Source organism: Protopterus annectens, chromosome 1.part1 (assembly GCF_019279795.1).
Source record: "Protopterus annectens isolate FY-2018-M chromosome 1.part1, PAN1.0, whole genome shotgun sequence".
In the NCBI taxonomy this organism is placed as follows: domain Eukaryota; kingdom Metazoa; phylum Chordata; order Ceratodontiformes; family Protopteridae; genus Protopterus; species Protopterus annectens.
The window spans coordinates 815,247,215-815,273,748 of record NC_056726.1 but is presented as its reverse complement, the minus strand read 5'-3'; the positions used below and the strand labels follow the sequence as shown (position 1 = coordinate 815,273,748).

Here is a 26,534-nt window from a genome sequence, read left to right as displayed (position 1 = left end):
CTGTTTCCTTGTAATTCTGAGTAGAATAAAACAGATTCTGGAGAATGAAAGATTGTTATGCTGCTACTATAGGTTCACAGGTTCATAGGTTCATACTAGGCTATCTGCCCTAGGGCATTTATAAGCCTAGCCAAAGTGTGTATGGCTTTCGCCACCCATTTTAAATTAATTTTGCTATGCCCTTTTTTGAGGTTAGCATACTGTGCCTCTGTCTAACTGACACAAACGTGATACCCGGGGTAAACCTACGATCCCCCATCCACTTATCAAGATTCCTCTTGAAGAGAGTCAATGAGGGGACTCTGCCTAACCTGGACTGGGATTGTATTCCAGAGTGAAGGTTGCCTCTGGGTTATCAATCTGTGGTGCAGATTAGTTCATTCCCTTCAACTCCAAAGCAGTCAGACTGCGAGCGCATCTCTTGTGCACAATCCTCTTTAGGTCACCCCTCAGAAACATGGCTTTAGCTGTAGCAGGCGACTCAGTACATGTCAGGAAAATCCTACTAAGACTGAACTTTATTTGGGATTAATCAGAGTCTCTTTAATTGATGGCAGGTGTGTACCCAAGAAAACTGAATGCTGTAATTAAATCAAAAGGTCCTTCAACAAATTATTAGTTTAAAGGTGTACACACCAGCAGTCTGAGTGGGCAGCAAACACAGGTATGGGACATATTGGACACCCACCACTGAGTGGTGTCACTGTGCAGTTGGTATATATAATTTTTGGGGGGGTGCGTCTCCACTTGCAAAAAGTTTTTTTTTTAATTTTTTTTCATCGCACTGTGTTCAGCATGTGATTTACTGTGAAAAGTGGTGCTTGCGCATATATGATATTGAAGGGGTCGTTCGGGTGAATGCTTCATTTGGTGGTTGTACATACTTGGAAATGTTACTGAAGTTTCATTTGGGGAAGTGTTTAATTTTGGACATTGTGCATACCTCAACATTCTACTGATAGGGTTGCTTGAGTGAAGTGTTCATGCTGGTGGTTGCACATACTAGGAAATGTTACTGAAGGCTTGTTTGGGGACACATTTCATTTAGGTGCATGTACACCTGGACATAATAATGAGGATTGTTGCTTGGGGAATTAATTCATGGGGAATTAATTCATTGTGTATCAGTGAAGTGCTTGTGCATACATGGTCTGACTGCAAAAATGACTGCTGGGCAAAATAGTTTATTGTGTCATTTTGGTGCTTGTGCATACACAATGCAAACAACTGGATGGGTTAATGGGGAAACATAGAAAGTCTGCAAATTACATCTGGTTACATTACTTAGAATACAACACAGAAATGTAATTACATTGGAACATGCCAACAAAGACATGAGATACACCAGTGACTTTAATAGTATAATGTAAATTAAGCAGATAAGAAATCACTTCTGCTTGTATTCTATTCATAGGTAGGTACTAGGCTATCGGCCCAAGGGCCTACGTACGCCTAGCCAGCAAGGTTCCATAGCTTACGCCATCCAAGAAAGTTATTTGCCTGTGCCACTCTCCAGCAGAGACACAGAAGTGATCCCTGAGGTGTATTTCCTATTTCCCATCCACTAATCAAGATTTTTCTTGAAGAATGCCAATAAAGAATTTTGCTCGACATAGATGGGTAGCTTGTTCCAGAGTATAGGAAGTCTCTGGGACAGGAATTTATCCCTCCAGCGTGTCCTGTTTATTGTGGTGACAAGGGTTAGGTCCCTAGAGCGTGTAGCTGAGGGATTGGGATTTCTTTAGGTGTAGCATGTCCAACAGCTCTGGGTTCGACATAGCTTTATATGTTAGGCAGAGATCACCTCGGAGTAGGCGATATGATAATACTCCGTAGTTGCACGAGTGAGATAAAGGTTCTCACTACTTGACTACTGCCAGCATGGAGCTACCATATTTTTTGTGCAATTTTCCTGGCTTTGTCAGCCATGTGTGGAATTTAGGTGAGACGAAGGGCTCAGTAACATCTAAGTGTTGTACTATTTTACTGGATTACTCAAGTGTTCTTACTGATATTGATTCTGTGCTACACAACAGTTGCATAAGGTAATATAATGAATGCCTAGTCAACAGGTTATGTGCAGCAATTATCACCTGTGTCTGAGCATGCATAACTTAGCAGGAATGAAAGGAAGGTCATTATCACATTAGCAATAAGTCAGTAACAATATAGCACTGACTCATCACTTTTTAGGTAAAACTCTCAGCAGCTGTCACTGTTATTCACATAAGCAGCAGTCGTTATCACATTGATAAATGCACAAGCTAGATTGTTTTTTTTTTCTGTTTGGAGTCATTGCAAGCCGCCACCCCCCCATTTTTCATCAACTACCTACCCTCTGAAACCCCTTTATTCCTGTGTGTGTATGTATACATGTATACATATATATATATATATATATATATATATATATATATATATATATATATATATATATATGTTTATGTGTGTGTGTGTGTGTATATATATATATATATATATATATATATATATATATATATATATATGTGTGTGTGTGTGTGTGTGTATATATATATATATATATGTGTGTGTATACATATGTGTGTGTGTGTGTGTGTGTGTGTATATGTGTGTGTGTGTGTGTGTGTATATGTGTGTGTGTGTGTATATATATATATATATATATATATATATATATATATATGTGTGTGTATGTTTGGATATATATGTACATAATGTACTTGCACATATACACAGGCATGTGTTTATGTATGTATATATACACATATATATATATATATATATATATATATATATATATATATATATATATATATATATATATATGTACACACACATACACACACACACACACGTGTGTGTGTGTGTGTGTGTACAAACAGCTAATTTATGACAGCCCAGTTCCGTTCCTTCTGTTTATCTGTATTTTCACGAGTAAAGTACAGTTTTGTACCTACCATAAATGTAGATGTTCGAGGATTCCATTGCTGCAGTCCTTACTATTGGGTATAGTCCGCATCCAGTCGGCCCGAATACCAGAGTATAAGGCTGACGTCGGTCAGGGCGCATTAGACTGACGTCAGTACGTCAGGGTACTAATGCGCATGACCGGCGTCATATCCTCAGTCTTTTCTTGCCCCAGATGTCAGAAGACCCTAAAAAGACAAGGCCCAAAATATCTGTACCAAAACATGAACAATATATACAAAAATAGAAGCAGGTAAACTCACCTACACAATCACCCCTAAACACAGAGGGGAAGGAGGGAGGGTAAATTGGACTGCAGCAATGGAATCCTCGAACATCTACATTTATGGTAGGTACAAAACTGTACTATGTTCTTCGTTTTCCATTGCTGCAGTCCTTACTATTGGGTAGAATCCCAAAGCAGAGGTAAGGGAGGCTGGCAAATCATAAAGAAGCAGGAGCTGACAACATGCCTTGCAAAACAGCTGTGGCAAAACCAGCCCTAGACTTAGAGTAGATAGGAAGGTGATAATGCTTAGAGAAAGTATGCACTGAACTCCAAGTAGCTGCTTCCAAAATATCCTTAGTTGCCACCCCGTAGAAATGCTGTTGAAGTGGCAGTAGCCCTAGTGGAATGAGGCCTAATCCCAGCTGGAACCTCCTTGCCATGATGGGAATAACAAAATGCAATGCAAAAGCCAATCCACCTAGAAATAGTTTGTTTTGACACAGGCTTGCCCTGAACTCAAAGCAAAAGAAACAAACAACTGCTGAGACTGCCTAAAATCCTTAGTCCTGCTTAAGTAATAACGCAATTGCCTGTGTACATCTAAAGTATGCAAAATCTTTTCCCTTTATTTTGGGGTCTGCATAAAAGTAGGCAAATGAATAGTTTGGTTTAAAGCCACACTAGAAACCACCTTAGGCATAAAGGAAGGATTAGTACGTAATGATACCCTATCCTTATGGAAAATCAAAAGGGCTCGACTGCCATAAGGGCCTGCAACTCAGACACCCTTCTTGCAGAAGTAATAGCCAACAAAAAGCAGTCTTCCATGACAAATATTTCAATTCAGCAGTAGCCGCAGGCTCAAAAGGTTGTAGAGTAAGTTTTTCCAACACAAAATTGAGATCCCAAGCAGGAGTAGGAGCTCTACGTGGGGTCTTATATTTTTTGCCCCTCTAAGAAACTGCTTGAACAAAGGATGCGAAAACAATGGTGGGTCACAATCATAGTGAGCTGAGATTGCTGCAGCATGAATCTTAATGGAAGAGAAGGACAGACCCTTGTCCAGTAACTCAGTAAGATATTGAAGAGCCATACTCAAATTAGGCTCAGAAATCTCCAAATTCTTTGCTTTACTCCAAAATAAAAATCTCTTCCATTTTGCTGCGTACACTTTCCTTGTACTAGGTCTTCTAGCTTCCCTAATCACATTTAAAACTTGTTGAGGAAGTTGAGACCTGCTGTGTTTCAACACAGAATATGCCAGGCTGTCAGATGAAGAGAGTGAAGCTTGACATTGAGCAGATGACCGTCCTGCTGGAAAAACAGATGTGGAATCAAAGGTTAAGGCCATGGAGGCTTCATTACCAGACTCCGTAGTAGAGGGTACCAGTGTTGCCAAGGCCAATCTGGAGCTATCAAAATCATCCTTGGCCTGTCCTGTCTGACCTTTAACAGTACCTTTGGAAGAAGAGGCAGAGGTGGAAAGGCATACACATGAAGGTTTGTCCAACTGAAAGACAGAGCATCCACTTTCCAAGCTGTGTGATGAAACCCCTTTGTGCAAAACTGTGGCAGCTGGTGGTTTAGTGGAGAAGCGAACAGATCTATGTCTGGAGTTCCCCATGACACTGTCAATTTCTGAAATACATGAAGATCCAGTTTCCACTTGTGGGGATCCATGATTTGTCTGCTTAACACATCTGCTAAGGAGTTCTGTGCTCCTGGCAGAAACCTTGCCTGAAGAGTTAGGTGCAAGCGTAGCGCACTCTCCCATACAATCATCGCTTGCCTGCATAGAGGATAAGAATGTGTTCCCCTTGTTTGTTGAAGTACCACATGACAGTTGTGTTGTCTGTTAGAATCAACACCTGCCCTGGAAGAAGTAACTCCTTGAAAGCCAGCAATGCGAACTGGACTGCTAACATCTCCTTCATGTTGATATGTAGATGCTGTAGTCTGGCAGGCCACTTGTCTTGTATCCACTTTCCATTTAGATGAGCTCCCAAGCAATGTCTGAGGCATCTGTCGGTAAAATCTGACTCGCCTCTGGCCGGGTCACAGAGAGTCCCTTGTTTAGGTGACATTCCTGAGCCCACCACAAAAATTCTCTTTGAAGGCAAGGTATTATTTGAATGACAGTGTCTAAATCCTGGCAGTGCTGTGTCCATACATTTTGAGATACCATTGTAACTTCCTCATATGCAGTTTGGCATTGGGAAGCACCAGAATACAAGATGCCATGAACCCTAATGCTTGAAGGACTGTCTCTGCAGTCAGCACGGACTGATGAGATAGTTGATGGAAGTAAAGTGATAGACTCTTTTGTTTGTCCGGGGTTAAAAAGGCCATCTGGGCTGCTGTATTCAGTCTCACACCCAGAAAGCACATGTCTTGAGAGGGTACTAGACTGGACTTTATTTCGTTCACAGAATACCCTAGGCATCTTAGCACTGCTATAAGATATTCCAGATGCTGTAGAAGGTCTTCCTTTTCTTGAGCCAGAATCAGGCAGTCGGCTAAATAAGGATAGATTTGAAGCCCTTGTAGCCTGAAGTAAGCTATCACTGGAACCAGAAACTTTGTGAATACCCTGGGCGCAGTAGATAAGCCAAAGGGCAATGCAGAGAACTGATAAAGAGAATTTCCAGCTCGAAACCGCAGATACTTCCTGTAACTTAGCCTGATAGGCACATGAAGGTAAGCTTCCTTGAGAACTAAAGTTACCATCCAGTGATCTTTGCCCAGCAGGGGTAAAAGCTGTTGTAACGTCAACATCTCGAACTTGGGAATGTCCAGATAAGTGTTGAGGAGAGATAAATCCAAAAGCAGTCTCCACGTGTTCCCCTTTTTGGTACTAGGAACATGCGAGAATAAAATCCTAGGCCCCTTTCTGATACAGGGACTGGCTGAATGATGTCCAACACCCATCTGTCTTGAATAATTAAATCCCAATTTTCTTTGAAAAGAGACAGTCGTCCTTCAAAGGAGCTGCCAGGCGAGAATCTACTGGCAGCTGAAAAGGCAGGTCATTGGGTCTGTTTACGAAAGGACTGACCCTGCCCTCACCAGAAGTCTGAGCAGGTGAACTCCTGTTCTAGGCCTAAAAGAACCTTGAGCCCTGCCCCTACCACGCCTAGACCTACCCCTAGACTGGGAATCATAAGCAGGATATGTCCACCCCTTAGCAGGCCAATTTCTACTAAACTTCGTGGCTGTACCTGCAAAAATCTTTAACAGTTTGCATAGACTTAGCTTTGTCCTCCATTTTCTTTAAAACTGCTTCCACAGGTGAACCAAACAACACATCAGACTGTAAAGGAGCATCCAAAATCCGTGTCTTAACATGCTCAGCCAAATTTTGATCCCTCAACCAGGCATGCCTGCGAAGAACAGAACTAGTGGCAGCCACCCTCGAGGAGGCCTGCACAGCATCAAAACCACATTGCAAAGAATGCTTGCCCACTTGTTCAGACACATAAACTAAATCCAGCAAGTCTTTACAATCAATACCTTCCGCCAAAGCATCCACCTTAGATTTCAATTGTGAAAGGAGATAATTTTGATATTTCAGCATGTGAAACTGACAATTCAACGCCCTCATGGCTAGAGTGGAAGAAGTATACACTTTCTTACCCCACCTATCTAACGCCCTTGCCTCTTTGTCAGTGGGAACAGGATTTTTAACCACAGAGGCCTTAACACCTTTAGGCCCCTGAGAAACAGTTTCTGGGTCCGCCCTAGGACTCTTAAACAAATACTTATGAGCTTCGGGCACCCTATAGTACCTATCAGGTTTAACAGGAGCAGGAGGCAAAGAATCAGGGTTCAGGGAAGCCTCTGCAAAAACATCTTCCACCACATTCAACACAGGAGGTATAGCTAAGGGCCTATGCTGGGGTAAAAACAAGAATTCCCTAAGTCTCTTCCTGGAATCAGAGTAATCCTGGCCTTCCCATTGAAAGTGCTCCCTCATGGAATGCAGAGTCTCTGAAAAAGAAAAATCCTCAGGAGGAGAAGCCGAAGGAGTGGCATCATCCACATCAGAATCAGAATAATGAGGATACTCCAGCAAATCTTCCGCAGAAGACTCAGAAGCCCCTGAACCCTGTTCAAAACTGTCAAACTCTGGTTCCACTCTAGGCCTCTTATCAGGAGGGCCCATAGAACCTCTAATCATAGTAATCAAATCTTCTGCCATTTTAAGCATATGTTTCTTAGGTACAGAACCCGAAGGCTAGGAGAAGCCCCTACTGAAGCTGAAGTTGGCCTACCTCTAAAAGAAGTTTTGGCAACAGAAGGAGAGGCTCTAACTACTTTGGGAAGAGGGGGAAGAATAGTTACCTGAGAAGCCCGCTGAGCCTGGCCTGCCTCCTGAGAGGGTACATCCTGTAAAAGTAAAGTTTCTGCCTGAGACTCCATAGAAACTCCTGGCAAAACCTCTGGCTCCACTGAGCCATCTAAAGAACCGACGTCCGGGACTGCCGGTTCATCAACCCTAGGCTTTGCTGTTTTGTCCTTGCGCTTCTTGGAAGCGGCGCCGGAGCATCCGGCGGCATTTTATAATTGCAACGCTTCCCAAACACTAATCTGGCACAGTCTAACCTCCTCTTAATAGTGCGTTTGTTAAACCTAGCACAAGAGCGGCAACCAACAACGCCGTGCTCAGGCCCTAAACAAGGTATACACAATGTATGGTAATCCCTATGAGGTATTTGTTTCCCACAAGAAATACAGTTATTCACTTTTCTGACATCCGGTTAAATACTGAGGCAAGAAAACCAAAATGTTCCCCAACGGGTACTTAGCCAACTCTGATTCGGTCTGAAACTCCGGTTTCGGAAATATTTCAGAACGCCAACCTGCACTCGCAAAACTGCTTCTGCATCGGACCACGCGGCAAAAAAGACTGAGGATATGACGCCGGTCATGCGCATTAGTACCCTGACGTACTGACGTCAGTCTAATGCGCCCTGACCGACGTCAGCCTTATACTCTGGTATTCGGGCCGACTGGATGCGGACTATACCCAATAGTAAGGACTGCAGCAATGGAAAACGAAGAACATCATACAGATGCAAGAATAATGCCCCTGTGGATAGGAATGAGGATTTGGATGGTCTAACCAGGTAATGCATTATGATATATATATATATATATATATATATATATATATATATATATATATATATATATATATATATGTACTCTTCCAATAGATCTGTCAAACATCAGTAGTAATCTGTTTGCATTTTTTTTCTTGTGGAGGTTCGTTCACCTTCTGATACTGACATGGCTTCACGAGCGACAAGTGAGAGTGTGGTTATGTGGCCATTCCTACATTCACTGGGCTGCCAGCCATGCCTCTAAGTGAAAATCACTACAACTTGAGCTTCCCCACATCTAGTGTGAAGGTATACTGGATTGCAAGAAGAGGTATGCATTGGAGCGGACTACTGCAGTTGTTGGAAGAGAAGTGTTCCATCTACCTTGAACCTGACATTCTTGTGCTGCACATTGGAGGGAATGATGTCATCAGTCAACCACTCAGAAGGCTACGGTTTCAAATCACAGCAATTTTTGAATACCTGAAGTCTTGGTGGCCAAGCTGTCATTTTGTGTGGTCTAATATAATTCCTCGACAGATATGGAAAACAGCAAACAGTCAACAAGCAGCTCACAAGGCCAGACGTTTACAGAATGGGTTCATGCATTGCTTGATGCACAGGGTCGGTGGATCTACAATCTGCCATGAAAGCATCACTGCAGAAGATGTTCACCTGTTCAGAAGAGATGGCATTCACCTAACTGAGGAGGGCATTGCCTTGTTCTTGACCAACCTCCACAATGGCGTGAGGAGAGCTATGCAGGATTGCTAACATGCAGCTTGTGAGAAGAATGGAAAACACCTATGACCAAGTCGGACCAGTATAGTAAGTAAAACACTATTATGAAATGTGTTGTGAAAAATTCATTTCTTTGAGCTTGGCAAATAACTTATGGAAATTATGATTTTTTTTTTTCATATTTTGGTAAATAACTTTGCAAGGGAGCATCTGAATGTGCCAAGTAATATCTCATTTCGAAGACAGTATTGCTGGTTCTAACATGGTAAAAGAATTGTGCCTGTATGTTTGACATGTGCAGATATCAGTTTGTTTCGGACTTAGGTTATGGAAATTATGATTTGTTTTTCATATTTTGGTAAATAACTTTGTAAGGGAGCATCTGAATGTGCTAAGTAATACCTCATTTTGAAAAGATTATTTATAGCTCTAACATGGTAAAAGAATGGTGCCTGTATGTTGTACTCATAGGCAGATATCAAAGTTTGTTTTGGACTTAGGTTATGGAAATTATGATTTTTTTTCATATTTTGGTAAATAACTCTGCAAGGGAGCATCTCATTGTGTGAAGTAATACCTCATTTTGAAGACAGTGTTATTCCTTACAACATGGTTAAAGAACTGTGTCTGTACACTCTACACACGTACAGATATCACAGTTTTAGTCTTGTACGAATATGAAAATTATACATTTACTTCTCATTATTATGCCCATATCTTTGCGAGGGAGCATAGTAATCACACAAATGATGCATCATTTTGAAGCTGACATTCAGATGCACAACTTCTACACCAATATGTAGGTTCTGTCTGTTACAGGTGATGAGATATTATGCTTTGTTTATTTATCAATTAAGAAAAATATATTAATCATATTTCTGTGAATATCTCATGAAAGGAGTGTCACAGTAATGGTTAAGGTATCATTTTAAAGCTGACATTCATACTAACAAATGAAATTCAAATTGTATGGGTCTGCATGGTACACAGACCAAGATATTGTGCTTTGCTTTTCCAAAAAGGTAAAAAATATGCACAATGTCAGCATTCATTGCCAAATATTTAATAATGACTTTGATATGCACTATCAACATTTACACTGTTGGAAAGGTCAGTGTCTGCTGAACAACTTTTGCGTTTACATTTTTAGTGTAGCTCTTATAGTTAGAGAGTTATGAACATTTGTTTTCTGTATAGTATTACAAATGGATTTTCTGAAAATGAGCTCAGGCAGCACTGTTGTTCCTATGGTGGAATTAAGCAGGCAGCTTTTTCTGAGCTGCTCCGGAGTGGATGAGTTAGGAGAAGCGTCATCAGTTTTTGACCTCGATGGCCTGTGTCTTTTTCTTTGAGTTTTTTTTAGGTATTCCAGTAGTCAGACTGCTAACCGACATCATTTCTGGATAATTAAATCGTGAGACAAAATATTTAGAAGCAAAAATGTACCGACGTTTAATAGTGTATTAATTAAATCTAGCACAAAACCGACAACAAGGTACGTTATTGAACCGGGTCTAGGCAAGGAATACAGTACAAATGAAAATCCTTATGAGGTATTTGCTTCCCACAAGTAATGCAATTATTAACTTTTACTGACATCGGTAAGGAGCAAGAAAAAGTCTCCCCAACAGGGTACTTGGCTTTTAGTTGAAAACTTCAGTTCTGAAACTAGAAAAATGAAAATTTCAGGTGTCGGCCAACTGGCATTTGCGAACTGCTTCTGCTTCGGGCACCACGCGGCAAGAAAGACTGATGTAATGGCGTCGGCTGCATGTTTTATACCCCTGACGACCTGACGTCATGGAAGAAGGGACAGCAACAGACGCAGGACCCAAGACTTTGTTAATCAGGCCGAGAGAGGGCAACCTGTCAGCAGATTACCCAAATGCAATGACTGCAACAGTGAAACACGAAGAACATCTAAAATACATCAAACAAGAAGGAAAGGTAGAGCCAAGAGAAGTCAGGGGGCTGGAGGGAGGGTAACCAGGACTGCAACAGTGAATACACTCTACCGTCTACATTTATGTTAAGTGTACACAATTGTACTATGTTCATCGTGTTTCACTGTTGCAGTCACCACATTTGATTCCCAAAGCTAAGGAAGAAAGGAGGAAGTTAGAGACAGCATTAGGGACAGCTATTAAGCCCTGCAAGACTGCAGTGGCAAAACCAGCTCTGAATTTAGAAAAATAGGCATGTGGTAATGCTTGGTGAAGGTATGTACGGAGCTCTAGGTAGCAGCTTCTAGGATGTTCCTGGTAGGGACTCCTGAAAAAACCTGTAGATGTAGCTGCAGCCCTGGTGGAATGTGATCTACCTGCGGGGTAGGTTTTCCATGGGGTTTGTAGCAGAAATGAATGCAATGGGCTATCCATTTAGAAATGGTTTGCTTTCAAATTGCCCTCCCCTCTGCCCCTGCAGCAAAGCCAACTAGCAGCTGTGTTCACATTTTCTGAGGGGCTTAGTCCTGTCCAAATAAAATCTAAGTTGTCTGTGCACGCCCAGAGAGTGCAATATTTGTTCTCCTTTGTTTTGTGGATTAGGGAAAAAAGTAGGCAAATGAATGGAGTGATTTAGGGCCACACTAGACACCACCTTGGGCATAAAGGAAGGATTGGTCCTAAGGGAAACCCTGTCTGTATGGAAGATAATGAAAGGCTCCACTGCCATGAGGGTCTGTAAATTCAGACACTCTTCTTGCTGAAGTGATGGCTAGAAGCAAGGCTGTTTTCCAAGAAAGGAATTTCAACTCTGCAGTTGCAGCTGGCTAAAAGGAGGGAGAGTGAGCTTTTCCAATACAAAGTTAAGGTCCCAGAGGCTGGAGTAGGGGCTCTCCTGGGGGGATGGGGGGTCTTAAATTTTTGGCCTCTCTAAGGAATTGCTTTAGCAGGGGGTGAGAGAAGAGGGGTGGCTCAGTATTATAATGTGCTGAAATGGCAGAGGCATGAATTTAATTGAAGAGAAGGATAGGCCCTTGTGGAGCATTTCTGTTAAGTACTGAAGAATATGAGGTAAGATGGGCACCACTGTGCCCATCCCCTGGGTCTGGCTCCAGGAACAGTATATTTTCCACTTTTCAGCATAGGATTCTCTAGTACTACGCCTCCTTGCCTCCAGAATGACATCTAGTACCGGCTTACTGAGGGATACTATTGGGGAGCTCAAGGAATTAGCCAGCAAGGTTCAGGGTTTGAAGCGGAGGGTGCAGAAACTGGCCCGCCTGCTGGGAGAGCAGGGAAGGGGTCTGATGCAGGTGCCATGGTTCCAGCTGTGTCACACTGCGCAAGAGGGGGTACCAGTGCTGGCGTGGCCAGTCTGGTGCAATCAGTATTGTCCTTGGCTTGTCCTGTTTGATCTTTTGCAGAACCATCAAGAATAGAGGTGGTGGGGGGGGGCATAAACTGAGAGGCTTTCCCAGGTAAAGGACAGGGAATCCACTTTCCAAGCTTGACTGTGGGAAGTCCTAGTGCAGAACTTGTCCAATTGGTAGTTCCGAGGGGGAGGCAAACAGGTCTACCTCCGGAGTCCCCCATTTGTTCAAGAGGTTGAATAATTTTGGTTCCAGTTTCCATTCGTGTGGGTCCATGAGATTTCTGCTTAGGTCGCCTGCCAGTAAATTTAGCTTGCCTGGCAGGAACTGAACTTGTAGGTGCACTTGGTAGCTCAAGGCTGTTTTCCACAAAGCCATGGCTAGTCTGCAGAGGGGGTACGAGTGAGTTCCCCCCGCTTGTTTATGTACCACATAACTGTGGTGTGGTCTGTCTTTACCAATAGTTGTCCTGGAAGAATGCTGTCTTTGAAGGCTGTCAGGAAATTCTGTACAGCTAACATTTCTTTTTGGTTGATATGCAGGTGCATCTGTCTCGGGTTCCATTTGCCCTGAAAGCACTGCCCTGTCAAGTGTGCCCCCCCATGCATAGTCTGATGAGTCTGTTGTTAGGGTGTGGGCAGCAGGGGGTAGAGTGAAAGGCAGCCCCTTGTTGTGGTAACAGGCCTCTGCCCACCAAATGAACTCTTGTCTTTATACAAGGAATTATAGGAATTATTGATTCCATGTCCTGATAATGTTGACACCATAGGCTTTTTAGATACCATTGCAATTTCCTCATATGCAGTTTTGCATATGGAATTAGTAGAATGCAAGAGGCCATGAACCCCAAGGGCTTGCAGAATTTTCCTTGCAAATAGCTGGGTCTTTGTGGCCAATAGTTTTGAAGTAGGTTGTCAAATAAACTTGTTTCTCTGGAGTGAGGAAAGCCATCTGGGAAGTTCTGTTCAAGCTTGCTCTCAAGAATACAATCTGTTGGCAGGGTACTAGGTGAGATTTATTTTTGTTTATGGTGTACCCCAGTGAAGTTATAAGTTTCTTTATGAATGCCAGATGTTTTAATAGCAAGTCCTGGCTTTCTGCCTGAATCAGGCAATCGTCCAAGTATGGGTATATTTGAATATTTCTCTGCCTGCAAAATGCAATGGCTGGAGCTAGACACTTGGTGAATGCCTTGGGCGCAGTAGATAAGCCAAAGGGAAGTGTAGAGCACTGATAGGGCATGGAGCCTGCCCTGAAGCACAGGTATTTCCTGCAAGCTTCCCTAATTGGAATGTGCAGGTAAGCTTCCTTTAAGTCTAAGGTTGCCAACTAGGCATCTTTACCTAGCATAGGAAGTAGTTGAAGTGTTAGCATTTTGAATTCTAGAATTACCAGAAAGGTGTTTAGAATAGAGAGGACCAGGATAGGACTCCAGGAGCTGTCATTTCTGCGTACCAGGAAAAGTCTTGAATAAAAACCTTGTCCCCTTTATTCTGCTGGGTCAGGTTGAATAGCTATGATACTCAGAAGAGAGAGAACCTGCTGTTGGGCCTCCACCCACAGATTTGGGGGTAGGTCTGGCCAACCGTTTGGGGTTGGAAGTGGAATCTGTATCCTTGGGAAACTATATTCAAAACCCATTTGTCCTGGGCAATGAGTTCCCAGTTTTTTGCATGCAGGGTGAGCTATCCTCCTAAGGGAGCAGGCAGTTGAGCAGGGCTTGGAAGGGTTAAGGTTAAGTCATTGTGCCATTTTTCTGTAGAGGGGTGGCTTACTACTCCCTGTTTGGAAGTGGGAGCCCCCCACTGCTTAGACCTGTGCGTAGCCTGAGACTGTAACCTAGGTGTTCTGCTGTTCCTGGGTTTGGACTGAGAAGACCTGGAAGAGATTGGAAAGGACCAATTCTTTGAAGGCCAATGCCTACTAAATCCGGGAGGCTGTACTTGTAGGAAATCTTTAACAGTTTGCATAGATTTAGCTTTTTCCTCCATCCTTTTGAGGACGACTTCTGCTTTGTTGCCAAACAGGCAGTCTTGGTTTAAGGAAGCATCCAGTAATTTAGCTTTAACATGACCTGACAAGTTTTGCTCCTTAAGCCAAGCGTGCCTTCTAAGTACAGACCCAGTGACAGCAGCCCTGCAAGATGCTTCTAAAGAGTCAAAACCACACTGCAAAGTATGTTTACTAACTTGTTTGCAGAATGCATTAAATCCTGTAATTCTTTGTGTTCAGCACAGTCAATAATCAACATAATTTTCTGTTTAAGCAGTCCCATTATATGCTGTTGGTACTTCAACATATGAAACTGGCAACTTAAAGCCCTAATGGTCAAAGTAGCAGAAAGGTATACCTTCTAATCCCATCTGTCCAAGGCTCTATAATCTCTATCACAAGGGGCAGGATTTTTGGCAGCAGGAGCCTTCATGCCTTTTGGTCCTTGGGAAATGGTCTCTGGATCCGCAGTAGGATTCTTGAAGAGGAACTTGTGCGAGTCAGGTAATCCAATACCAGTCAGGTTTTCTGGGAGCTGGAGGTAAAGTGTCTGGGGAAAGGCTAGATTCCAAGAAAGCATCATCTACAATGTCCAGAACAGGAGGTATAGCTAAAGGCCTGTGTTGAGAAAGGAGTAAGAATTCCCTAAGCCTCTATTTGGAGTCAGAGTAATCCTGGCTTTCCCAGCAGAAATGCTCCCTAAGAGTGTGCAAGGTTTCATCAAAATAAAAATCTTCTGGAGGGGAAGAAGAGGGAATGGGAACCTCTACATCAGAATCCTCATAAGTAGATAAGGGCAAATCCTGGTAATCAGAAGGAACAGAAATATCAGATTCCTGATTCTAGAGTGAAGGTTGGCTTCCCCAGCCATTCTAAGCTTTTGTTTTTAGGCACATCGGCCTGAGCATGCGGTTTGGGCGTCGGTTTTCTAGGCGTGGTGTGAGTTTTAGGCCTGGATGAAGAAGATGGCGTCTGTTTAAAATGCAAGTCTGTAAGGCTGAATACACCCTCAGAAGCCGATGCCTGCACAGCGGCTCCAGACCCATCCAAGGTAGAGACATCCGCAGGTTCCATAGTCGAAGAAGCATCTCATGGCATACCGGACTCCAAATGGGTCTCAGTAGAGGCCTGCAAATCTGAAGTAGTGGGTAGCAGGGACTGCGAAAGCACCTCAGTACCGGCAGACTGGCGACTAGCTTAACAGAAGCATTGGCAGTTTTGGACCTATGTGGTCTGTCTCTGTCTTTATCCTTACTTTTTCTGGAAGATTGGTAGTCGAAAGGGTTAACGAAGCCATTTCGGAGTACGGATACAGAGTACCAAAATAATTTTCTGCAAAGATAGCCAGACGACAAATATTTTGGGGGTTGAACATGGCACAAAACCGACAGCGAGGGACATCGTGGTCTGGGCCCAAGCAGGGAATGCAGTACGAATGAAAATCTTTATGAGGTATTTGCTTTCCACAAGTAAGACAATTGTTAACTTTTATTGATATTGGTTGGAGCAAGAAAAAAGATCCCCAATGGGGTACTTATCTTTTATTGAGGACTTCGGTTCTGAAACTCGACCAGCACTTGTGAACTGCTTCTGCTTCGGGCACCACACGTCAAGAAAGACTGATGCAAATGGCATCAGCTGCATGTTTTACACCTCTGATGACCTGACGTCATGGAAGAAGAGACAGCATGCGATGCAGGAATCGAAGACTGTGGTATTCAAGTCCGGCTGAGGGCCACCTGCAGGCAGATAACCCAAATGTGATGACTGCAACAGTCAAACACGAAGAACATTTATAACTATTCATGGGAAGCTACAAGGTTTTTGCAAAACAGCACCCAAGCTTTCATGGTCCCTTACCCTTCAGCTTACCAGTGAATAAATATTCTGGTGCATCTCACAGCTAACAACTCTGTGATCTGAGCAGAAACAACATACATAACTCATGGAAATTCTGCATATAAGAATCCTGTTGCACGTGCAACTACATGAAATATTCAATAATTACAACACATGATGCAAGAAAAAAATGAATCTTTCAACCAGACACAGAGAGAAGTTAAATGAAATGCTCAGTTCTCAAATGCAGGAGAAATCTGTGTCAAGTAGCAGGAAACCTAACAGGAAAGCAGGTGGAATGTTTTTATACTGAAGGGCTGCAAGATTGCCTGACAACGCAAAGCAAATGAGATTTACATGGAAACAGGACAATGGACCACTACAGGGTAGCAAATGGTTTTTAAATACTTGCCTACAAACTGGCACAGCCATGAAGATCTGCAAAACATTTAGCAGTATCTGAAGCCAAAAATGACTTTTTAAAAGCAGAGTTAGAATTATTTAATCTATAAAAGAAAATAAACATTTTCTGGACTTAGAAACCAGATAGCATTCTGTAATGACCAAATAATCTATTTTCTGTTATAAAATAATAAAAGACATCCTAAATTGGCATACTTGCAACATCTGACCTTACCTCTGTGCTGGCAGGCTGAGCAGTCCTAAGCAAGTCAGAGACTGCACAAGCAAGGCTCTTGGCAGCTTGGAGGAGTTGACGTCCATTAGCTCCTTCATCTTCCATTAGTGCAGCCAACAGTTTCACACCTTTAGACATCTCAGTCAGGTTTGAGGATATGGTGGTCACAGCACAACCAACAGCAGTGTAGTCTGTGTCAGCAGGGTCTCCTGTAACAAACACAGCAACTAAATATAAACAAGTGAAGACCTGTGTCCCACAAATGTTACAGACATCCAGCGATACATGCCAAAAACTGACCAGGAGCCTGAAATGTCCTTTTCAAAATACTTTGTATCTTAGCATTCTATCTCCAAATTACTTGAAGTTTCACTCTGTATTAATATAAAACATTACACTAAAAAGCAACAGGATTGTCTATTACCGAAATAGAAGACTCTCACCGTCGTCATAACAAAATCAAAATAAACTGAAAAAGTAAAAGCAAAGTAACTTCAGCGTTTGTTGTTGAGGAATGAAGCAAAGAAGTTGCAGCAAGGTTGGGCCCAGAAGCTGAAAATCTCTTGCCACCATACCTCTCAACCTCTTAGAGCAAAAAATCTGGACAAAGCCACAAATAATGGGGTAACAAAGGCCCAAAAATTGGGACACAAGTACTGCTCTTACAAACTTAGAAAGTTGACAGAATAACACATTTTGCATTAGCATGAATTTTCTCAAGGATATGAAGACAAACTCAGACCTCTGTCATTTTTTTTATTTCAGTCCTCAATGATTTGCCAGTAATTTGCCAAAATTTTTTTTTTATTAGGAACAGGTTCAGAATATGAGGAAAAATCTGGACATCTGCAACAAAAATCTGGACAAGTGAGAGGTATACTTGTCACCATTTGTTTGAGAGCCAGTCATAAGGAAATAGCATAGTCGTGCTCAACTTGTCCACTCCACTAGTACACTAGACATCCCAGAAATGTGCATTGCTACTAGTATGCAGTTTGAAGACATCCAGAAATGTGCATTGCTACTAGTATGCAGTTTGAAGACATACCTGCTAAACTTGCATGGCTTCCCAGCAGAGAGTATGAATGTGTTCCATCTTGTTTGTTGATGTACCAGACCCACTGACAGACTGTCCAATTGGATGGCAATCACATTCTTGAGTAAATGGTCCTGTAAAGTCTGTAACATTAGGAAAACTGTTCTCAACTCCAAGAAGAAAAGGTGAAGTTTGATCTCTGTTGATTACCACATCCTTTGAAAGGTCTTCTTCCCTTTGTAATGCCTCACCCTAAAAGGGAGGCATCCCTGGTGACATTGGCTTTGGGAATACGAAGACAAAAGGACCAAGTGACTAGGATGTAATCCACCATTTTATAGGATTTCCCCCATACCTGGGTAAGATGAAGTCTGTTGCGAAGAGGGTGAAGAAAGAGGCTCTTTCCATGGAGTGCATAACAAAGGCAAACAAGTCTTTGAAATCCAAGAAGAAATAGTTCTCTTGTAAACAGGTAAACTCAGAGCCCTGGGATGAAAGTTCACAAACAACTGATCAGATTTCCTGATAGCTTTACTCTTGTCTAGGAAAAATTAAGTGGTCTGTGTACATCTGAGTGTAGTACTTTCTCACTGTGGTTTTGGGGAGAGGAGAAGAAGGTAGGTAATTGAATGAACTGGTTAAGGGATAACTCCTTAACCACTTTTGGCATAAAGGATTTGTTCTCAAGGATACCCTTACGATATCCTTATGAAATACCAAGAAAGGGTGCACCACCATAAGAACTTGTAGCTCCAACACCATTATGACTGAAGTCAAAGAAAATAATAAAACAGTCTTCTAACAGCAATGTTTGAAGGAGGCTGAAGATGTGGTCTCAAAGGGAGCCAGAGTCAATTTTTCTAGAACAAAATTAAAGCTCCCAGGGAGGAAGAATAGGTTTCCTAGGAGTCCTAATGTGGGGGATGCTCTTAAGGAATTGTTACACCTCAAATCTGGATGTCAGAGGGGGAGATAGAGACAGACAAGCAGAAAAAGCAGATGTGTGCTCTAACAGAAGTATAAGCCAAGCCAGCAGAGAGCAAGTCACACAAGACAGAACCACGGGGATTCCCACTATCAGTGGGTCTTGGTTCTTAGAGAGACACCAGAGTGAAAATATTTTCCACTTGGAAATGCAAGACTTTCTGGTACTGGGTTTGTAGGCCTCCTGCAAAACCTTCAGCATGCCCCCTGAGAAAAGGTGTCTGAATGGTATTGGAATCCCATCACCCACAATGTCAACTGTAGCACTGAGAGATGTGGGTATATCAAGGATCCTTTATTCTGTGTGAGAAGGCCAACTCTGTGGGGTAACTTGTGGTAATGGCCCCTGGCTAAATGTAGAAAGAGTGGGCACCTGGGCTGTCTTTGCCAGCAAGATTTTTGGTTGGTCTTGTTGAATCCTGAACAGGAGTTTTGGTATTTGAGAAAAGGGAGGGAATGCATACAGAACCCCCTTTCAAGAAAAGGAGAAGACTTGGGACCCTGGCACAAAATTTTGGAATTTGTTAGTTCGGAAGGGAGGCAAGTAAGTCTGAGGAATACCCAATTGACAGACTATGTCCAGGAACACGTCCCTGTGAAGCATCCATTCGTGGGACTGAGTCAGGGATCTTCTTAGGGAGTCTGCCACAAGATTCCAGTTTGAAAAAATGTACACTGGTTGAATAGTCATGTGGTATTTGGCAAGAAATTTCCATATCAGAAGAGAATAGTACAGTTGTGCACACTTACCATAAATGTAGATGTTCGAATGCATTCACTGTTGCAGTCATTACCATTTGGGTAATCGTGCGGGTCCATAAGATTTCTGCTTAGGTCGTCTGCCAGAGTATTTTACTTTCCTGGCAGGAATTGAGCTTGAAGATGTACTTGGTAAGTCAAGGCTGTGTTCCACAAGGCCATGGCTAGTTTGCAAAGGGGGTAGGAATGTGTGCCCCCTGCTTGTTTATGCGCCACATAACTGTGGTGTTGTCCGTCTTTATCAGTTGTTGCCCTGGATGAAATACGTCCTTGAAGGCTGTTCAGAGCATTCTGAACAGCTTACATCTCTTTCTGGTTGATATGCAGATGCATTTGGTTTGGGCTCCATTTGCCCTGAATGCATCTCCCTGCGAGGTGGGCCCCCCAAGCATGATGCATCTGTAGTTAGGGTGTGGGTGGCAGGGGGTAGAGTGAATGACAGTCCCTTGTTTTGGTGACATGTTTCTTCCCACCAAAGAAACTCCTGTTGTAGGCAGAGAATGAGAGGAATCATTGTTTCCAGACTGTGACAATGTTGACTCCATAAACTTTTAGGTACCATTGAAGTTTGCTCATATGCAGTCTCGCATATGGAATTAGTAGAATGCAGGATTCCCTGAACCCCAAAGCCTGCAAAATTTGTCTTGCAGGTAACTGGGTTTTTGTTGCCATTTGTTTGAAGTATGTTGTCAGCTGCCTTTGTTTGTCTGGCGTGAGGTAAGCCATCTGGGCAGTTGTATTCAAGCTTGCACCCAGGAATGTAATTATTTGAGAGGGTACCAGTTGTGATTTCTTTTTGTTTATGGTGTACCCTAGGCATGCTAGAATCCTTTTTACAAATGCCAGATGTTGAAGAAGAGTGTCCTTGTCCTCTGCTTGAATGAAACAGTCATCCAGATAAGGATAAATTTGTATACTTCTTTGTCTGCAAAATGCAATTACTGGTGCCAGGCACTTTGTAAAGACCCTGGGCACAGTAGATAAGCCAAAGGGCAGTGCAGAGAATTGGCAATGCAAAAAACCTGCTTTGAAGCAGAGGTATCTTCTGCATGATTCCCTTATTGGGATATGCAGGTATGCCTCAAGTCTAGAGTTACTAACCAAGCATTCCTGCTTAGCATAGACAGTAGCTGTTGTAAAGTCAGCATTTTGAATTTTGGAATGTCCAGGAATGTGTTCAAAATAGATAAATCCAGTATTGGATGCCATGAATTGTCTTTTCTGGGTACCAGGAAAAGTCTTGAATAAAAACCTTGTCCTTTTTCCTTTGCTGGTACAGGATGAATAGGCCCCATATCCATGAGGGACATGATTTGTTTCTGGGCCTCAGCCCACTGGTTTTGTGGCAGATCCAGCCATCTGTTTGAAACTGGCAAAGTATGGAAATGAAATCTGTACCCCTGGGATAAAGAAGTTATGTACTCACCATAATGTTCCATTTGAGTAGGTAACTTCATTTGTCAATTTGTGGGTATCTGATCCAACCCGGATCTGAGCCGGCAGCTTTCCAAGCTAGAGATCCGAGCTCCAAGCTCCTCCCCCTTACCCATAATACCCTGCTACCTCCCTCCAGTCCTCAGATAGAGTCTGCCCAATTATCAGACAGCACCAAAACACCAATTATCAGACAGCACCAAAACAAGTAAAACCTGAACATCCTAACCAGATACCCAGCTGGAGTGAATCACAATCATTCAGGTAACGAACTACAGGTTAGGGGGACGGCTGCTGACAAATGAAGTCACCTACTCAGACGGAACGTTATGGTGAGTACATAACTTCTTTATCTGAAGTAGTTAACTTCATTTGATCAGCAACCTGTGGGACAGAGTCCCCAGCTACCAAAATAAACTTGGGAGGCCCTCAAGGAAGAATATTCCGGAGCACTGCAGAGCCAAAGGCTGCCCTCCCTCTGGATATCAGATCTAATTTATAATGTGAAATAAAGGTATGAGAGGAAGCCCAAGTAGCCACAGAACAAATGTCATCCAAGGGTACCCTTGACCAAAAGGCAGCAGAGGTAGCCATAGAACGGGTAGAATGAGCACGAACTCTCATGGGCTCAGGCCCACCAGAAATTTTGTACGTGAGCAAAATGCATTGAGATAGCCACCTAGCTAGAGTCACCTTCGTTACTGGTTTACCCAAGGATGGCTTAGCAAAGGAAACAAAGAACTGCTCCGACTTGAGAGGCAGCTGTTCTGTGCAAATAAAAGCGCAACTGTCTATGCACATCTAATGAATGGAGTCTGTACTCTCCTTTCTTCTGGTAGTTAGGGAAGAAAACAGGCAGATTAATGGATTGGTTAATGTTAGCCCCGGAAGCCACTTGAGGTAAAAAGGAGGGATTAGTCCTGAGGGATACTCTGTCCTTATGGAAGACGGAAGTTTAGTACAAAGGGCCTGAAGCTCCAATACCCTTCTAGCTGAGGTAATAGCAATCAAGAAGGCAGTTTTCCAAGACAAATACTTTAAGTCAACCAAAGCTGCAGGCTCAAAAGGGGGGCCAGTAAAAGCCTGGAGGACTAAGGTTAGATCCCACGGAGGAACTGCATTCATGACAGGAGGTCTTAAAAGAAAAGTGCCCTTCAAGAAGGTCTTACAGATCTTAGAGGAAGCTAAGGGACCAAGATGGTCTCCGATGTGGAAGTGGGAAATGGCCACCATTTGAACCTTCACAGTTGAAGAACTGGCCCCCTGATGAAAAATGTGAGATAAGAACTCAAGTACTGCTGGAATGGGAGCTGTGAAGGGGGTCCAAATTCCTATGCCCGGCCAAGATAGAAAAACGTTTCCATTTACTGTTGTAGACTTTTCTGGTAGAAGGCTTATGTACCACCACCAGGATGGATTTAACTGCGGACGAGATGCCGGGAGTCCTAGCTACTAACAGAACTGGATCAACCAAGCGGAAAGCTTAAGGTAATCCAGATTCGGAGTTTTCAATCCCGAAGGATGAGAAATTAGATCCAAAATGGGATCTAAGATCCAAGGAGGAGCTATGAGATGAGACCGGAGGCATGGGAACCAGGTTTGACGAGGCCAGAATGGGGCTATGAGGATAACCTTGCTCCCCAACCGCCGAGCTTTCTGCAAGAATTTTGTCATTAACTGGAGAGGAGGATAAGCATAAAGAAGACCAGATGGCCAAGCATGAACTAGAGCATCTCTGGGGCACTCCCCCGGTGGAGGGATTAGAGCAAAAAACTCGTTGAACTTTGCATTCGAAGGCAATGTGAACAGATCGCAGCAAGGCTGAACCCATTTGAGGAAGATTTGTTTCGCTACTAAGGGGGTCAGAGACCACTCGTAAGGTGAGAGGATAGTTCAACTCAGCTTGTCCGCTAAAATGTTGGACCGACCTAGGATGTGCGTTGCTAGCAAAAAACAGTTGGTGGATATCGCCCACTCCCAAACTCTCATGGCTTCTCGGCAAAGAGGGTAAGACTTGGTTCCCCCTGTTTGTTGATGTACCAGACCACTGACATGTCTGTCTGAAATGCAATAGTCCCTAGAGGAAGAAGGGCATAGAGAGCTTGCAACGCTAGAAGCATTGCCCTCATCTCCAAAACACTGATATGCAAAATGGTCTCTGTTGGTTTCCACGTGCCTTGGACGGTTCTGCCCATGCAATGCCCCCCTCACCCAAGGCGAGAAGCATCCGTGGTCACTGTGGCTTGGGGTAGAGGCATCAAAAAGGGCCTCCCTTCCCGAAGCTCTCGGGAATGGAGCCACCAAAGCAGAGATTCCCTGCAAATCCTGCTGAGGGGAATCGGGGAGTACAACGGATGTCGAAGGATGGACCACTGGAACTGCAAGGTCCATTGAAGAACCCTCATATTTAAGCGAGCTAGGGGTGAAAGGTTGATAGCCACCGCCATAGACCCTAGAGCCCTCAGGACTAATTCCGCTGGTGGGGCTGGAGACTAGAAGTTGCGGAGTCTGTCCGACATCAAGAAGGCCTTGGACTGAAGCGCGTCTATTCTGGCCCCTATGAAGTCCAGGACCTGAGCAGGCTGAAGGGATGATTTTTTGTAATTTATAGTGATCCCCAATTGGTGGGCCAAACACAGGAAATAATCCCTGGCCGAGCATAGTAGATGCCTGGTGGGAGCGGCGAGGAGCCAGTCGTCCAGGTAAGGAAAGATCTGTATTCCCTGAAGTCTCAGGTGGGCCGCTACAACCGCTATGACTTTGGTGAACACACTGGCAGCTGTGGTGAGGCCAAAAGGGAGGACCCTGAACTGATAATGACTGGCCCCCAACCGAAAGTGCAGAAACCTCCTGGATCGCTTGTCCATTAGAATGTGATAGTACGCATCCTTGAGGTCTATGGAGCACATCCAGTCGTTCTCCTGCAGAAGGGGGAGAATAGATTGAATGGTGACCATCCGGAATTTCTCCTTGGCAATGGACAGGTTCAATGTAGACAGGTCGAGAATTAGGCTCAAGTCCCCAGTCTTTTTTGGCACAAAAAGGAACCTGGAGTAATTAAAAAATCAAGAAAAAAAACAGCGAAAATGAAACTTGAATACCAAAAAAATCACTGGGAGTCACCAATAAGAGGGTCGAAGATGTTTAATGAAGAAATCCACAGCACAACCTAACAGCAGCAATACCAACAGCAATTTAACGCTTCTAATGACAAATAGCGTTTTCGTAATCCATCAGAATAATGAAGCATATCCCTGTAGCTGCCTTATATGCCTAGTCCAATTAAAATGCTGATAGAAAAATTGATTTAATTAAATAATTAACGTTTAAAAATCATGAATCAATGCTAAAATATATAAACAACAAGATAAAAACTTTTTCAAAACCTCCATAAAAATGTATTCATAAAAATGTTCATGGAAATGTTGCTCTAATCTTTTTTTGTATATAGTTGTGTTGTACTCACGGCTACTTCAATAAATTAATATGTGCTTATAACATTTGTTTAAAAATATATAATATCAATAACTCATTTTTAAAATTCAAAATCAAAAAGATCAAAAAGATCACAGTTTTGCCTGTATTAGTTTTAATACAGGTTTTAAAGAAACCATGTCATTCAGACCTGGAGGACTGGATGCTTCTAACCAAGGTTGCCAATACAATTCACGATATTCCAGACGCGTTTCCCACATACCACCCCTCACATCTTTACCTACAGTTTCTAGAACAAAAAATGTGTATTTTGCTCCATTACAATCTAAAGAATGCTTGTATAGTGCATTATTAGTGTTTTTCCTGCTGATTTCGTAATAATGTTCATAAATTCTGTTTTTTAGTTTCCTTTCGGTCTTGCCTATGTAAAAGGAATCACATAATTTACATAGAGATAAATATACTAGACCATAGGTGTGGCAGTTTGCATAACATTTACTGTACAATCTCTTGTTTCTGCTAACTAGTTCTAAATAGGATGCGTTATACAAAAAACTGCACTGGGAGCAAGACCCACATTTGTATGTACCAAATTTCCTAACCTTATTGTTGGAATTGTTTTTACTACTTGATTCAAATAAGTTTTTAAAATTCATATCCTTCCTATAAGTAAAATTCAAAAGACTGTCTCTCAGTATATCAATGTCTGTAATGTCCTAGAATTTTGACCATTCTCTTGAAACCACATTTTTAATAATGCCGGAATCCCCGTTGTAGTCAAGGATAAAAGTATCACACTTATTGTTGTCAACTAAGGAATCCTGAATTGGATGTGTAATATTGTTAACTGCTTTTCCCAAAATAGGAGAAAACCTATCCTTTCTACCTTCTTTAACTTCATTTTTCATTGCTTCAATAAGGGAAAGGGGGTAACCTCGATCAAGAAACATCTTGCTAATTGTTTCACATTCTATACTAAAAGTATCGTCTTCTGAGGTCATCCTACTTGCTCTAACAAGTTGCCCTTTTATCAAATTCTTTTTTTGAAAAAATGGATGCCCACTTGTATAGTGTAGGTAGGAATTTGAAAAGGTAGGTTTTCTGAAAATTTTGGAAGAAATTTTTTATCAGTCGTTGTTATACAAACATCCAAGTAATGAAATTCTGTTTTACTAATTTCATAAGTAAAATCTAAAAAAGTAGTTGTTTCTTTTAAATATGATAAAAATTCATAAAATTTTTCCTCCCCTGCTTTCCAAAATATACAAATATCATCTAAAAAACGTTTATAAAGTGTCCAACATTCCTTAAATTCACTATTTAAAATGTAGTTAGTTTCCCACCAGGACACGATGATATTAGCGTAAGTGGGGGCACAATTCGCACCCATAGCGACCCCCTGGAGTTGTTTGTAAAATTCTCCCTCATAAAACATAAAATTATTGTGTAAAATAATATCCATTAAGGTAGTCGTGGCTAGAAATTCATTGTTGGAAAAATTACCAAAAGTATTGATATATTCTTCTAACCAGTTTACCACTGGTAAGTCGAGGCTGTGTTCCACAAGGCCATGGCTAGTTTGCAAAGGGGGTAGGAATGTGTGCCCCCTGCTTGTTTATGCACCACATAACTGTGGTGTTGTCCGTCTTTATCAGTTGTTGCCCTGGATGAAATAAGTCCTTGAAGGCTGCAGGGAGAGCTTAGAAAGATGATCGGACAACTTTCGCAGCTCATTGAACTACTAACACCAGCATGCTCTGCACTTAGCACATTGACGTCTAACGTACCAGGCAACCAGCAAGCAGCGAGGGATGTCAGACCTAAGATACACAACGAAACGCTGAATTAGAATGCTCCAAAAGCCTTTCGGAGCATTTCTAAATCCAACGAACTTTTGGATATACCCCTTATATTTCGTACTCAAGACGAAACAAACAATTTTCCCAATGTCAGGGGAAATGGACTGCTCTAACGGCGATCTTCACGCTAAAGCGTGTTCAGGTGACTATAATGCTTCTAAAACAAGTGGAGGTTTTATTTCAAAACCTCAATTGAATTTCAAAGATATTATTCACAAAAATTAC

General features: G+C 42.5%; 1 protein-coding gene across 1 annotated transcript in view; it reads right to left on the bottom strand.

The window, feature by feature from the left end:
- The window catches only part of TLN1 (talin 1), a 3,443,760-nt gene that overhangs the window by 1,769,471 nt on the left and 1,647,755 nt on the right, over window positions 1-26,534 (bottom strand). Inside the window, exon 20 of the mRNA XM_044078439.1 lies at window positions 16,803-17,011. Coding sequence (XP_043934374.1) covers window positions 16,803-17,011 — 209 coding nt within the window. The remainder of the gene's footprint in view (window positions 1-16,802; window positions 17,012-26,534) is intronic.